The sequence below is a fragment of the Uranotaenia lowii genome, chromosome 1 (assembly GCF_029784155.1).
Source record: "Uranotaenia lowii strain MFRU-FL chromosome 1, ASM2978415v1, whole genome shotgun sequence".
In the NCBI taxonomy this organism is placed as follows: Eukaryota; Metazoa; Arthropoda; class Insecta; order Diptera; family Culicidae; genus Uranotaenia; species Uranotaenia lowii.
In genome coordinates, this window is record NC_073691.1 from 102,958,347 (window position 1) to 102,975,258 (window position 16,912).

Below are 16,912 nucleotides of genomic sequence, written 5' to 3' on the forward strand. Positions count from 1 at the left end.
CCAAAGGATTATACTTTTAGGGCTGTCCCAACGGTAGATGCAAAACACGGTTTTCGACCACGCTAAAACATTTCGGCTGGCACCGGTGTTGTAAATTGCTGTTTTAGCACAGTTATCGATTTCAAAATTCCCAACAGTTATACGCATTTGTTCCAAATTCATGCAAATTTGGAACAGGATTTCAAAATATACGACAGACCGATTTAGTTCACGGTGAGAAAATTTTGGCCAACAATGATTTCTTTCACACATGTTTGGGTAACATTGGGTGTGATAATAATTTCTTTTTGAGATATTATTTGAATTTTTTTTTTCGCTTCAACCACCCTATACGTAACATAAATTGAGAATAGATGTTAATAAAAACCATATCAAGTAGAAATAATAGATGGCACATTATTCTCGATTTAATATCATTAAATAAAAAGCTTTTCATTTGGGCTCAACGAATTAGTGAATCCAGCCAGCGTTCTAAAATTTGAAAAAAATATACGAAAAGAAAATTTTAATACTTTTTCGATGAGGTAAAATAAATGTTTATTGTTTGTTCTATAATTTTTGTTTTATTTGAGATATTGAGAGATTTTAAGTTTCGTATGGATTGCTCGGAGTTTTCGTCAATATTTTTATTTATTTATTTTTCTGTATCCATACATAAATTTACAAATAGTGAAGCAAGTTTTTGTCAAACAAAAATGTCGACAAATCAAAGGGAAATTTCCTTTGACTTTGGGATAAACATTTCTCGTTTCCTTTATCAATGTCAGCAATAACTTGAAAAAAAACAATCGCTTTTTCATTTCATTTTAACAAAACCTTATTCCATTGATTCAAAGCAATTTGATTGAATTAATTGAAGAATTGTTTCAATTGACCTTTTTTCCTCGTTGTGTAGTCATACTTGCTTTTAAATTAGTGAAATCCTGGTAGAATAGTTGAAATAATTATTCTGTCAAAAAGAATATTCGTAGAATTAAATTTTTTAGACAATCAACCATGAAACTCAAAACTTATGCAATTTTTCCAATAAAATGGGTTTTTTCTTCTCAATTATTGAGTGTCTGCAATGGAAGTGTTTCCGTTTTAAATTTGCTCCTACACCGGTGGGGAGTGGGTGTTTTAGCCGATTCTAAAATTTTAAATTGTGCTAAAACTGGTATACTTAAAACCAATATTTACGCCTGAACCGTTGCAGGTGCTCTTAGGCTAATTTCATTAGAACGTATACATTTTTGTCAGTTGAACACAACATCATCTAGCTCCTACTAGGATTTTCTACTGGTTCTGACCAGGATAATCCAAAGTCCTCAGATAGAGAAGTGATGAAAATAGATTCAGGTTCGTCGGCATGAAAATCTCATTGTTATGTATACAAAAAATTCTAAAATATATTTTTATGGCAAATTTAGCCAATGCTAATAGGGATAAAAGGCAAACACAAAACGCACTTAACAATAATTTTTTGGCAAATATACCTATCTAAGAAAAATCTCTTCGGATGAAAGCTCAGAGGATTCAGAGTTTTCGACAGGCTCTGATCATGATGTCACATATTATCCCACGGAACAAAATGAAACTTCGAAAAGTTCAGATGGGTCGTTGCGACAGGTAGTTTATAAAAAAAAACACATTAAGTCTTTTAAGGAATATTTACATAACTGTTAAGGAAAGAGGCCTGGTATAATTAGACCGAAAAAAAGAAAAATTAAACATCCACGGTTCTTCTGAAGAATCAGAAGTTGCTGCTGCTGCAGTTGCTAGCGAGAGTGAGTCCATTCCTGGAGAGTCAACTGGCCATTCATCAAGACCCCAAAAACGCTAACGAAATCAGGCAGTCTGGAAACTCATCTTGCGAAAAAAGCAACGAAACCAAGGGGAAGCGTACGTTGGTTCTACCGGAAAAAGCGACCAGCTAAACAGTTAATTTCAATGAATGAACACATATGCAGGTATTCTTGTGTATCCATTGAGCAAAAAGAGAGATTGAAAGTTTTCAACAAATTCTATGAATTAGGATAGTGGAACTTGCAAACCTCGTTCATTATAAGTTGCATAGAAATTTGAAGCCCGAAAACGCAGAAAATTAAATGTGTGAACAAAAACAAAACATCTAGTATCGTACTGAAAATACTCGTTACATACAGGTTCCAAAAGGATGCTATCATATTGTTTGGAGTCAGAGGGATGCAAGTGTCACTCTTGGGATCAGAAGGGTGCAAGTGAAAAATATCAATAAAAGTAGTTCGCCGTTTTAACATAAATATCGCAAAAACTTTGGTTTTTCTTTCAGAATCGTTCATTTTAGACCTCATGAGACACACTCCATCGAAAATTTAGTAGAAATATTGATTCGATAATTTTGATTTAGAAAAAAAACTTTGAGGCCCGTTTTCTCGAAATCATCATTTCGGCACTTGCACCCCTCTGATCCTAAGCGCCTCAATTGTTCGTGCTTATTTTGAACGTCGCAAACATTGTTGATTATTTCAAATTTATGATGTTTGCACTGCCCTTCTAAGCAAGATTGTCCCGTGTGGAAAAACGAGCAAGCGAGAAAAACGCGATTGAAATTTTGATCTGTTTTTCGGATTTTCGTTAAATTTATGGCTCTTCCGCACTTTTCATGCATATTGTTTTTGTAGTTGGTCAATTTACATAGGAATCTATACTTTCTTTTTGATTTTTTTGCTCAAAGCAGAGGATAATCGTCAAAAACGCTTCGTGTGACACTTTTGCGTAGAATATGAGCGTGTGTTTTTTTGTTTCTATGGAAAAACTGTCACACGAGCACTTTTTTCTTCTTTGTTATTGTGCGGGAACGGGAAGAATTTTAAAGTGTTCCGGAAAAAATTATAATTGAGCGTTCAAAACTATAGATAAGATGAGTGCATTGCTGATACTGAAGGTTTACGGTTTGGAGTCAAGTTTAGAGAACAGTGACAGACAGTAATGACGATTTCCTCGGATTCAATGACACCGAAATCAGAATTGGATCAGAACGGTTCTTAAAATGTTTTTCTAAGTTTAAGGGTGATCCGAATGAATCCGATTCAAGTTTTTTTTTAAACTTTTTTTAGAACTATGAAAGAAACAGTCGAGGAAGATTCTACGCGGAAGCGCAATATTGCGCATCGATTAATTGTTTTCCTGTAGATGCCGGAAGCATTGCCATAACCATATTAGCCGGGATGATCGAGCTCATTTGAATAACACATTCTGGAGCTTCGATAACGTAGGCCAAAAAATGCTGTGCTTATTATGAGGAACCAAAAATAAGACAAAATGATGGATCTGACCTGGACTGGAAAAAAAAGCTTTCACTGAAGTGACCCCCTCTCCCTTGTCTATCCCTGTGACCTTCATTCACAAAAAAAAATACATTTAACGTTCAACATTACAGTACAATGTGTCACTAAAGCGATTTTTGAGGAATTATGTTACGGTCGAGTGGTTTTTGAAGAGTTTTTCTCAGTGGGACATTCTTGCGTAGAAACATAAACATAGAGACAACCACCTAGATGAAAATTTCGTAGATGTTCAGAACAAAGTATACTTTTTTGTGCTTGTATTCGAAAGATAACACCATAATAAGCAGTTTTCAGCAAAAAAGTGAAAATGACCCAAAAGTCACATGGGACATTCTTGCGTAGAACGGCAGGCTGCAGCTTCGAAAAAACTCATTTTTTGTTTTCCTTGGCAGGTTTGACGTACTTGTGAATGGAGGAGGAGCCGTTACACTTCAATTTCAAAGATCTCCATTCCGACCATTGACTCGAACTGTATTTGTTCCGTGGAATCAGGTAACTTGGCCGGAAACCTCACCAGACAAAATATTAATGATTCTTGTGCTATTATAGATTGTGGTGCTTCCGCCAGTACAAATGCAGCTCAACGAAGAAGACGATCAGTCTAGGTTAGCCATAAAGTAAGTTTTAATTTACGGAATTACGTATAGTTAATTTTTAATACCTACACTGAACCTCGAAAATACCCAAACTTGAGAACTTTCTCCGCCAACCCGAATGAAACTCCCTCCCTACAGGTTTGGCTATTGGTGGCATAGCTTAAAGTTAAGCTCTTAAAGGAGAACTCATCCCCCAAAATCTGATACCACAATAAAATGGAAATCAAAATAAAAAAAAATATCGCCAGGTACAGGAATCACACCCATACCTGCCATGTCTTTGCGATTACCATCTCAGAATGCTAACCGCTCGACCACCGGAGAGTTGGTGAGAGAGGCAGCTACATCATCGTATATGTGAGACTTTCTACGAATAAAGCGGGAATAAAAGTTATCCCCCAAAAAAAACAGTTCTTCGCTTTGAACTTACCCCCCAAACCTAAATCTGCCACGATGGAGGTAACAGAATCAGATGCGCTTACAACAAACACCCCCCAAAAAAACAGTTCTTCGCTTGAAGAACAAGTTTGGCTTATTGGCAAGCTGTGATTTTTTCACAAACTTAAGTTGTCAATCTTGAACCTAGGCTTGGCGGGTGGCAGTTCTCAAGTTTGGGTATTTTCGATTTTCAGTGTATTGTAACTTTTTATTTCTTATCAATCTAATTTAGTCTATACAACTACTAAAGTGTTTGTGTTTGTTCTAGACCAATACCAGCCAACCCAGCCTACAGTTTTCTAAGTACATCGCAGTATCGCTTTCTGGAAGATAATCCATCGCCATTGGCCGTTTGTCTTGAGCACGATCATGAACTTCTCAAACCTCAACTCACTAGTACATGGATGCCCAATGGCGTCGGATCAGTTTCGGGAAAAAGTATTATTTTCGCCGAGACTCAGGTAAATTGACATATTCACCATAGTATTTGACAGTATCCGAAACTCACAGCATCTGTTTTCCTTTTGCAGATTGTTCAAGAATCGATTCAAATCCCTGGTTCAGATCTTTATCTTACTTACCAATCATCGCAGGCATCCGGATATAAAAGCATAGTTCGTATGCAATTGACTCATGACACGATACCAGAAACTCTAGTTCACGTGCATATTGGCGTGCAAATAGAAGGCTCACTTCATGTTAAAACATTCGAAGCTGATCCCAAATTAAGCTATATATTTGCTTGGAATAAACGTAACGTTTACAAACAGAAAGTTTATGGAACAGCGATAGCGAGAATTTCCATCGGATATCAACATTCAACATGCAAGGATATAATCTGGGAAATTCAAACAGCCAAGTTGCAAGGATTTGATGTTGATATATCGGATATCGGAGGGTGGGGATTAGATATCCATCATCATTACAACTTCCATGAAGGTATTCTACAGAAGGGCGACGGAACTACACTTCATCTAAAAGAATATCCTCGAATAGTCAAACAAGTAATGGGTGATGGCCAACAGCGATCACTTATCTGTAAGGACCACTGCAATGGAATTGCGAAACATGCTAGATTGTTAACCCCAGTGGTGCTAACTTCTGGGCCAGATGGAAGTCTATATGTTGGTGATTTCAATCTTGTTCGGCGAATAACTTCCAATGGTAGTGTATTCACAGTGTTGGAACTTGACACCACTCAAGTGGCGTATCAATATTATCTGACTATATCTCCAGCTGACGGCCACCTATATATATCGGACCCTGAAAAGCACAAAATTTTACGCGTGGTTCAGTTGGAGAATGTGCCGGATCCAAGCTCTAATAGCGATGTAGTTGTTGGAAGTGGGCAAAGATGTATTCCAGGAGACGAGGAAAATTGTGGAGATGGAGGACCTGCAAAGCAAGCCAGACTGTCACATCCAAAGGGAATTGCGATCGCTGCAGACAAGACTATGTACATTGCCGATGGCACCAATATACGTGCAGTAGATCCCAATGGAATAATACACACCCTAATTGGGCATCACGGTCATCATAACCATTGGAGTCCAGCGCCATGCAATGGAGCACTGCTCGCAACCAGAGCACAACTTCAATGGCCTACAGGCCTCTCGCTAAACCCACTTGACGGATCATTACATTTTATCGACGATCGCTTGGTATTGAAACTTACAGCTGATATGAAAATCAAAGTTGTTGCAGGTGTTCCGCTGCACTGTAACAGTAACGAAGAACACAATAAAACAACATCGGAAAACGTCCTCGGTACAGTTGTAGCTATAGCATTTGCTCCCTCCGGAGATTTATATGTTGCTGATACCGATTCTCGTCGTGTCAATTCCATCCGTGTTGTAGATTCGGCTGGAAACATGCGTTCCTTCGCTGGTAGGCTTGAGAACGGAATGTAAGGGATTGGAAAAAATGGGAATATATATGTTTAGCTATAAAATGTTTTTTTTTATTTCAGGCAATCATGTGAATGCACAGGTGATACGAACAGCACCACTGGTTCAAACAATCCTGGAAATAGCTATAGCACCGTCACGCCATCGACAATCAATCCTACACGTTACGGGGCTTCTGCACCGAATCCATCAGTTGCAATGATGATGACTGATTGCTCTTGTACTCATTATGGCAATTTTAACAACGCTCCCGGGAATGTAAAGGCTAAGAAAGATGACATGTCAGCAACGAGTGCTCCACTTCCAGAAACCATCCTTTCGTCTCACATTAAATTTCATGCAATTTCGGCCATTGCCGTTTCGCAAGATGGTGTTATCAACATAGCCGATCAAGGTAGGTTTTCTGTTTGTTTTAAATATTTGAACGCAAAGTTAAGTAATTTCTCATCAAATTCATTCTGCTTCTTTTCATTGAATAGGTTCGTTGCGCATTCTGGCGCTCCAACACTATCTACCTCAACATGATACCAATGGAGAATTCCAAATTCCCTTCACACCAACGAATGAAATTTATGTTTTCAATAGATATGGTCAGCACGTGGCTACCAAGGATCTGTCCTCTAGCAGGACAAGGTATTCATTCCTCTATTCGAAAAATACTAGCTTTGGAAAGTTATCCACAGTAACTGATAGCTCAGGCAACAAAATACAATTTTTACGGGACTACAGTAACGTGGTGAGTTCCATTGAAAACACCCAAGATCATAAATCGGAGTTGAAGATCTCTTCCAATGGTATGCTGACAAGAATCATTGAGAGAAAGGGAAAATCGGAGCTTCAATTCGATTATGACAGCAACAGTGGATTACTGTTGAGCCGTACTGGCAATGGCGAAACTTTCATCTATCAGTACGATGAGTGTGGAAGAATAACAAAAGCAATTTTGCCAAGTGGTGAAACATACAAAATAACAACCGTCCTCGGAGAGAAAAATGATGATTTGGGAGTACTCGTCAGCGATAGCATTCATTCACATTTCGCCCAAGAACAGGCGATACCAACACTCTACTCGCTGACGGGAGGTATTAAGAACGCTATAATTGCGAGAGATGCAGAAGTGACATATGCTAAAATTAATCACATCAATAACTCACTGTCAGTGTCGTGCAACGATGATATAATGTTGGAGTCTTCGGCAGTTGCTGCACACCCCTTTTTGGAAAAAATTATGCCGATTGAGGCTGAAATGCTGCCCATGTGGTCACACCAAACTGTTAAAATGGGAGATAATATAATAAATTCTATGCATTCCAAGTACAACTATGTAGCAAACGAGAACAGTAGGTTGCCTCAGCAAAAGTTTAGCCGAGAGATATGGGTGAATCAAACACGGGCGCTTCGAATCGATTATGAGCATTTGCAGAACCGAGAAGTGTTCATCAATAAAAACGACGAAGTCATGCTCACGGTCTTATACGATCAGTCCGGCCTGCCAATTTCATACTATCCAGGTGGCGAGGCGAGTCACTTCTTCCCTTTGAATGTGTCGTACGATCGGTTCAACCGAATTGAGGGATGGCAATGGGGTCCGGCTGAATTGAAGTACAACTATGATATGAGCGGACTTCTATCGGAAGTGACCAGCCAACAAGACGGTATTATTTCCTACTCATATAACGAGCTAAACCTACTGGCAGAGATTTCGCTAGGAAGTCAGAGAAAGTTCAAATTAACTTACGACTCGAATAGTGGCCTTCGTCACATAACGTTACCTAGCGGTTCAAAGCATTCCTTTAGTATACAGTCGTCGATTGGATTTATACGATTTACGTACACCCCACCTGGCAGTAACAAACCTTATCTGCAACACTACTCCTATTCAGGAGATTTGCTTCAAACAATTTATCCCGGTGATGGCGCACGCATTGTCTATCGTTACAATAAAGCAAACCTGCTATCGGAAATTATTCATGGAGATGGTCGTAGTGAATTCACATACGAAACTACATCCAGTATGCCATCTGTAGTTGTTCACACAGAACGTGATCTAGAATATCGATGGGATTTCAATTACGACGGCACATTATTGCTGGAAGAAAGGATTGATTTTTCAGCCAAAACTGGGCTCTCGAATGCGAAATTCAGCTACGAATACGATAATAACTTCCGCATAACTTCAATTCAAGGTCGTATAGGCGGTCAAAATCTTCAAACCCAGCAGTTTGCTTACAGTGAAAAAACGGGCAGCCTTTCACAGATAGGACAGTTCAAGGTATCAAACCCTAATTTCAACCAAACTACAGTCGGCGACGGAACAGCAACTTTTTCACGAACAATCGATGGGCGCTTTTTGGAGACCCTTATAACAGTGATGATTCACAGGATGGCAGTATTCCGAATGGAATTTACCCACGACATGCATGGCAGAATATCTCAAACACGCACATACACTCGTAATGTTGGTGTAAATACATACACCAATGTAAAAAATTACACGTGGGATTGTGATGGCCAACTGATTGGCGTAGAGGCGCAGGAACCATGGGGATTCCGATACGATGATAACGGCAACATGCTATCACTAACTTATCGTGGAAATACCATACCTATGGAATACAGTAATACAGATCGAATACTGAAATTCGGAGAAGGACCATACAAGTACGAAGCACGAGGTCTAGTGGCTCAGAATGCTCGCGAGGAACGATTCCACTACAATTCACAAGGTCTATTGATTAGAGCTACTAAAAGAGGCAGATTTGATGTACGCTATTACTACGACCATCTGAGTCGTTTGATTACAAGGAAAGATAATTTTGGAAACGTCACACAGTTCTTTTATAACAATCAAGAACGACTGAATGAAGTTAGTCAAATCTATTCACCACGAGATGGTAAACTGATGTCGCTTACGTACGATGACCGTGGACATCTAATCTACGCACAAGTATATCGTCACAAGTACTACATCGCTACAGATCAGTGCGGAACACCGGTCATGATGTTCAATCAGTACGGGGAAAGTATAAGAGAAATAATGCGATCGCCCTATGGTCACATAGTGTACGATTCAAATCCTTATCTTTATATGCCGATCGATTTTTGTGGAGGAATCTTAGATCAGGTAACTTTTGAGTTAAAGATAACTATTGTATATAAACAAAATTTTATGTGTAATTTATCTTCTACAGGTTACATCATTAGTTCACATGTCGAACGGAAAAGTGTACGATCCTCTGATAGGCCAATGGATGACGCCAAATTGGGAAAATGTTGATTTGAGAATAGGAAACCCTACCCGTTTACATCTATATCGGTACAATGGTAATGATCCCATCAATCGAGAACATTCACGAAGTCACCCCAAAGATCACATGGCTTGGATTAGCTTAATGGGTTATAGCTTAAAAAGTTTAATACCACAGACAAATGAACAGTTATTCATTCAAAGAAATCCATGGAGTCAAGTGAAGCATTCTTCTTTGATCATGCCACAGATTATGCAACATTCTCACAGACCGGATCCGGTTACCATTGAATCGGGACTTCTTTCATACTTATCTTCGCGTAAAATTAAATCTACAAAAGATTTGACTACTCCTTCGAAATCAGCCTTGAAAACGGATGTTATGAACATTGGTCCATTTAAAATCGGTTCCGCTTCCGATCCTCCTTTCGGTAAAGGTATTATAGTAACGAGGACACTTGAAGGTCAAGCGATTGTTTCAAGCGTTCCAGCTGCCAACCCTATCTATCGAGATGTCTACACATCGGTGTTTAACCGCACCCGATTGTTGCCGTTTACTTTTGTTGTTCACAATTCACTACAGGACGCTTTCTTCTTTGTTAAAGAGGACTCGTGGCGGTCGAGCGAAGATAGACAACAACTCAAACGGCTGCAGGGTCAAGTCAATACGACGTTCCACGAAGGCTCGAGAGAAAATGGAAGCGGTAACAATCACTTGGATGTTAAATTGCACATACAAAATTCTGTGATCAATCTTAAATACGGAACTACAGTTGAAAAGGAACGACAGAGGCTCATGCATCATGCTAAACTGCAAGCCGTTCGTAAAGCTTGGCATCGTGAAAAGGAACTGCTACGAAATGGACTTATTAGTAGCTACGAATGGACACAGCAAGAAACTGACGATATAATCAAAAATGGCTATGCCAACCTTTACGAGGGAGAATACATACACGACATAATTCAGTACCCTGAGCTGCTGGAGGATCCATTCAATATAAGGTTTGTTAAAAAGAAGATCAACCAATCGAGGAAAAGGAAACGGAGAGAAACTGACGAAGAGAACATTTTTCAAAGAATATGTACAGACGAAAAATGTTAGCTGAATTGAACAAATATATTATAAAGGAAAAGCTTTCATAGAAACCTACCATGATCGTAAGCTATGAAGAGTTACATCTAATGATGCGAACGCAGAGGAGTCAACAGAACGATTATTATGTAGGTAATTTCACAAAAGGTGATTCGAGCTTTTGAGACTGTCGTCATGAATTCTAGACAAAACATTTTAATGTGTAAGAATAAAACAATAATCATAAAGTATGAAGGCAAAGTGTGTATGTGTGCGAGCAGATTTAGATATTTACCACAACAAATAGCGATCTAAACGACTAAGTCATAAAACATGGACGTAGAGCAAATATTTAGTAACAAGGTGATTCAATTCATATACCTTCGACAAACTTAAATACTCAAATGCATTATTAATTTTCCGGTCTAACATTTATCGAATGAAATTGGTAATTTGATTTCCTACAGAAAAAATCGGTTTTTATTTTCAGATTAAACCAAGTTTATATTTTTGCGTGCCCGATATGCACAAAAATCTTTTCGAAAGTTTTTTTATAACCTATTTTTATTTTTAAAAAAAATTGCATTTTGAGCGGCTGAAATTTCCTTATTTTAAAAACAAGTACATATGTCTGAGCTTTAACGTCTACATAAATATTTTACAATGACATTGCCAAACATGAAATATACTTTAGAAATGAATCTAATTGACCAAAATCTACGGGCAAAAACGTAAAATGATATATCGCTAGCACATGGATCGAAAAGGAATATCAAAGAACAAAAGAGTAAATCATCTATTGGATGGTTATCAAGGGAATGTTTATACGAAGATAACAGTAAATAGTTTTGAAATGCTTCACTTTCACAGCCCATGCACCCGCAGATGTTAACGATATTGTTGCCAAATTAAGGTAGGGCGTACTGATAAGCAAAACAAGTAATTTTCTAGAGAGCTTGGACAAAGAAACATTCTTCTCACATGTCATGGTTACTCCAGTTCATTTGAAAACGTAATAGTTTCCTTGCATTTCGTAATAGGCATTTCCTTGACATCGCCAAAAAATTGTAAAACTGTACATATACATAGATTTAACAAGAGGTATCAAAGTATTGAAACGTGAAACTACTGACTGTATAATATTTGAAAAACATAACTAACTTTAGATGATTTATTGTCATACTGTATATGTTAATTTATGAAAAACTAACCTTGTAGGGATATTAAAAGAGAAAAAAGTTTCTAAACAAATTATTTAGGATTTGGTAATCGAGTTAATATTCGTTCACACTTACTTGAAAAATAAACATCACAAGAAATATGAAACTGACAAATAAAGTATCGGAAAAATACACTTGCCTGATTTTTGATGAAGATAAAATTATAATTTGAATTGCTGACAGTTAATTTTTTAAATAAATATTCAAGTTCTCATTAACATCTAGGTACAATGAATTACAAATATAGGATATTTGACTTTGATTCGTAACTCAGTCTGAAATTCAAATGATTAAAACCCATTTTTCAAGAATTTAGCCTATATTGCCAAAGATAGTGTGAAAAAAGGAGATTTTTTACATTTTTTATAACAATTTATTTTATTCACATTCAATTGCAGCAAATGTTAACGCTAGGCTTATTAATTTGAATTTTGCGTAGGAATTATATTAATTCCAATGTATTTTTTGTCGATAAGTTTGTAAAATGTTTTGTGTTTTCTATTTCATTAAAAAAAAAAGAGATCTTGCCATTGAATCTAAGAAATTTTAGGTATGTCATTTAGGCCATTAGAGAGTTTACCGCGCCCGTTTACATAAAACAGGAAACACCAATATTTTGTTTTCTGCATTCGAACTTTGAGTTCTTAAAATGGAATAATTTCGCACGAAACAGGAAATCAACGTACAAAATGATTGATTAAGTCTGAGTATATTAAAATATTTATTTTAATTGCCATAACGCGAGCGTCCATAGTAAAAAAAATATGCTAAGTGGGATGATTTTTGAATTTCTATGAGCAAAAAATTATTTTTAATGGGAATGAGTGATTTAAAGTTTTTAATCTAGTTTTATGTTGGACAAAACAAAAGTTTTTTAAAACGATACAAAGCAACATCAGAAATTCAAAAAATGATGCTATATTCTACATGAATGCCGGGCCGTAGGAAGAACCGACTCATGGGGGTGAGGGGGAGAGAGATTTATCTATGATTTTTTACCCGATAATGCACGAATTTAAAAAAAAAATTATGTTTGTAACTATATAATTTAATTGTAATAATTTTCATGACACGAATAGCCTTATAGGTGTAAAGTGTCACTAATAAAGGAAAAAAAAAACTATATAATTATTCAGTTTTCGCATTAAAGTTAAAATCTTTGAAATTGTTTAAGAGTTTGGTAGATAAAACGTATTTGATTGAGCATAACAGAAGTTTTTCAGGAGAGCTTCATTTTCTTGAAAAAAAACTTATTCCATGCTCAAATCAAACAAGCTTAATCTTCCAAACTCTTTGGCAAATTCAAAGATTTTAACCATTGATGAAAATAAATCAAATTTTCAAAAATAAAAGTAAGAGATAAATTAAATTTTGGGTCTAATTTGCTTGATGCAAACTTGAACCAAATTTATGATTTTGGTTTGAAATTTGGCTTTTAAAAAACTGCAATATTAATAATGTTAAACAAAACATCGCAAAACTATAGAATTTTGTGAAGATTTTTTGAGTGAAGATCAGGTACATGTTTCTTCAACAGCAAATATTTTGCATAAAGTATCAAATTTTTTAAATGAACCAAAACACAAAACTTAAAAAAACTAACTGAAATTCTACTTTATATTTGGGATTTTCAGCTGAATTGTGTTTGTTGTACAAACTAATTTTTATTAAAAAAATATAATCTGCAAATTTATTTGACAAGCAAATTTTCAAGTTCATGATCTCTTGAATTCCCTCAAATCAGTATGTTGATTGTAAAACTCATTTACAAGCTACCTACATGTATTTTTGAATTTTGAATCTGCATTCTTTACCTGAATTCAAAAATTTTTCCTCGGTAATTAAATCTGTTTACGAATTTCTATACGATTCTGAACTTTATGAGCCAAAGCCCTCATTCATGAATCTATAACTTAAATTCTGTAGTTCTGGTTTAATTACAATTCATTATTTAAATTGTTTATTTTTAGTTTTTTAATTAAGATTCACAATATCTGAATTAAATTTTGGATCGCCATTTTGGAGCTTTAAATATTTGAATTTTGTGTGAAAAATAAGTTTAAGAACTTTTTTTTTTATTCATATTCGGAAAAGTATTATCAAAGAATTGAGAATGCATATAATTTTCCAAAAACATGATACAAATTTGATATGAAATGCAAAACCAAAATTGAACAAGGATTTTAAAGCAACTTTTCATTTCTAGATCAATCAAAAATACCCCCGGTCCTCGGCCATGCATCAATGATTGTCAAACTAAGATCAAATTTACAATTAACAGATTAATTTACAATTATATCTAATATTCCCTTTAAAAAATCAGTCGTCCAACAAGCTGAACCGATAGGTTTAACATTGCAATGTTTTCAACAGATAGTGAATTCTGTTCCGTGTATTTTTGAAACAACTATCATTGTCGTAGAACAGACTAACGCATTTAGGGATTTGAGATACCTACTCCGATGAGTTATAGACTATTTGTTACTTATCCGACCACCTACTATGCTATGAAAACATTTGAATCTGATTTTCTATCGGAAGGATAGCAGCCAGACGTAGTGGAAACAACCCGCGGAAGGGACTTTGCGTTCGAGAATCGATAAGTAAGAGATTCGCTTATAAAACCGCGTGTATTTTACTCAAAGAAAAGATACAGAGTGAAAAAACCTCAACTTAACTATATGACACCAGGTGTGTCGTTTTTCTCTTTACGATAGTGTGTGTGCGTCAGCGCTCTCGTTCAACACTTCAACACTCCTCCTCGCTAATGCACGCACAACTAATCCTTCGAATCCTGAGTGGATAGCCCAAGAACTTCGCAGAACGTCTTGAGCTTCGTGGGTCCTAGTGGCTTGGTGAAGACATCTGCAGCTTGGTCACCGGTGGGGCAATACTTGAGTTGTATTTCACCTTTAGCACACAAATCTCTAGCATGATGAAACTTTGTGTCTATATGCTTGCTCCTTTTGTTCTGGCGATCCAACTTGATGAAGTCCAAGCAACTTCGGTTGTCTTCATAGATGATTGTCGGTTGACGCTGTGCTTCGCCTAACTCCTCGAGTAACCGGCGGAGCCAGATCGCTTCTTGACCAGCTTCGGATAGGGCCACATACTCAGCTTCCATGGTCGACGTTGCGACGCACCCTTGCTTTCGACTAGCCCAACTAACCGGTGCACCACCAACTTGGAACAGGTAACCACTGGTCGACTTACGGTCCGATGAGTCACCAGCCCAGTCCGCGTCACTATAACCGACAAGTTCCAGACCTTTGTGTCCGCCTAACCTCAAGGAAAGATTCTCTGTTCCCAGAAGGTAGCGAACTACGCGCTTCAGCTCAACCCAATCACGTTGCGTAGAGGAGCTCGACACTGCTGCTGCAACATCTGGTCTGGTATTGGTAGCAATGTACAACAGCGCACCTAACAGCGATTGGTATTGTACATTGTTCGACAGCAACTCCGATTCTTGGTGTTTCAGGTATCCTGGGTCTAACGGTACTTTAGACGACTTCGCTTCCTGGAGCCCAAATCGCTGAGCCACTTCACGGATGAAACCTTTCTGGCTCAAGTAAAAGTAAACACCTTCTTCACCGATATGCCAAGGAAACAAGAGACGTTACCCAACGATGAAATCTTGAACTCCTTGCGCACTTCTTCTTCAAGACGTATTATGTCTGCTTCCTTTTTCGCCACTACGATCATGTCGTCAACGTACAGAAGGAGATAGATCGTATCGCCGCTATTCAACCTTTTGTAGAACAGGCACGCATCAGCAACTGACTGCTGGAAACCAAGCTTTAGCAGTAGCGATTTCATGGTAGCATTCCACACTCGTGCCGATTGACGTAACCCGTACAAACTTCGACTCAACTTGCACACAAGCTCCTCCTTACCGGGTGTACAATATCCTGGGGGTTGACGCATGTATATGTCTTCTTCTAGGCTACCATTTAAGTATGCGTTCTTCACGTCAATGTGTTTCACATGGAGTCTACGATGACCTGCGATCGTTAGCAATACACGAAATGTCGACTGCATCGCTACGGGGGCGAATACTTCCTGGAAGTCCGTACCATACTGCTGGGCAAACCCCTGTGCCACAAGCCGTGCCTTGAACCGCAGTACCTCTCCTGAAGCGTCTTTCTTGAGATTGTAGACCCATTTTGAACCAATCGCACGACGACCTGGTGGCAATGCAACGAGTGACCAAGTATCCGACGACAGAAGCGATTGATACTCCTCGTCCATAGCTTTGATCCATTCGGCGCTGTTCGAACACTTCACTGCTTCAGAGTAACTCCTTGGTTCTCCCTCAACGACACTAGCTACGCCAACAATGTAGTCACTTAGATTGTTGGGCGGCTGTCCAGCGTTTCTTCGGTTCGATCTACGTGGCTGTGGTAGCTCCTCCTCTTCCTGCAGAAATCCTTCTTCGGCACTTCCGGTTGCACTTCCATAAAAATCTTCATCAGTGTCTGTTAGTCCTTCAAAATCTTCTTCATTTTCTACACTTTCACTATCACTTTGCGGAACTAAGCCGAAATCACTGTTTTTCTTCTCCGTATCCAGCTGCAACTCCATGGCCGACGATGGTTCTTCCGGTTTCAATGTGCTCTCGCCCTCCTTTCTCGAATTCGTCCGAGACTGCGGCACGATCTCGAGAAACTTTGCATCTCGGCTGATGGTGATTTTTCCAGAACTTCTGTCCAGAAACCTATGCGCCTTTGCCTTGCAATCATATCCGACGAACACCATCTTTTGGGCTTTTCTTCCCATTTTCGCACGTTTCACGTCGGGTATGTGAACGTATGCTTCACATCCGAACACCTTGAGGTTGCTAATATCCGGCTTCTGCCCTGTCCACAGCTCATAGGGCGTTTTTTGAACTGTTCTAGATGGGAGCCGGTTCTGTATGTACGATGCCGCTGCAATTGCCTCTCCCCAATAACATTTGGCGAGGCCAGATTCGAGTAACATACAGCCAACCATCTCTTGCAGGTACCGATTACGACGTTCGGCTACTCCGTTCTGTTGGGGGGAGTAACCGGCGGTAAGCTGCGACTGGATCCCTTCGTCTCGATAGAATTTCTCAAGATCTCTATTCACAAACTCGCCTCCCCGGTC

General features: G+C 38.2%; 1 protein-coding gene across 1 annotated transcript in view; it reads left to right on the forward strand.

Moving 5' to 3' along the window:
* Positions 1 to 14,314, forward strand: part of LOC129751311 (teneurin-a) — a 282,980-nt gene extending 268,666 nt beyond the window's left edge. Inside the window, exons 3-9 of the mRNA XM_055746744.1 lie at positions 3,701 to 3,800; positions 3,858 to 3,925; positions 4,611 to 4,803; positions 4,873 to 6,248; positions 6,312 to 6,643; positions 6,729 to 9,373; positions 9,441 to 14,314. Coding sequence (XP_055602719.1) covers positions 3,701 to 3,800; positions 3,858 to 3,925; positions 4,611 to 4,803; positions 4,873 to 6,248; positions 6,312 to 6,643; positions 6,729 to 9,373; positions 9,441 to 10,598 — 5,872 coding nt within the window. The 3' untranslated portion in view covers positions 10,599 to 14,314. The remainder of the gene's footprint in view (positions 1 to 3,700; positions 3,801 to 3,857; positions 3,926 to 4,610; positions 4,804 to 4,872; positions 6,249 to 6,311; positions 6,644 to 6,728; positions 9,374 to 9,440) is intronic.
* The last annotated feature ends 2,598 nt before the right edge of the window (positions 14,315 to 16,912 follow it).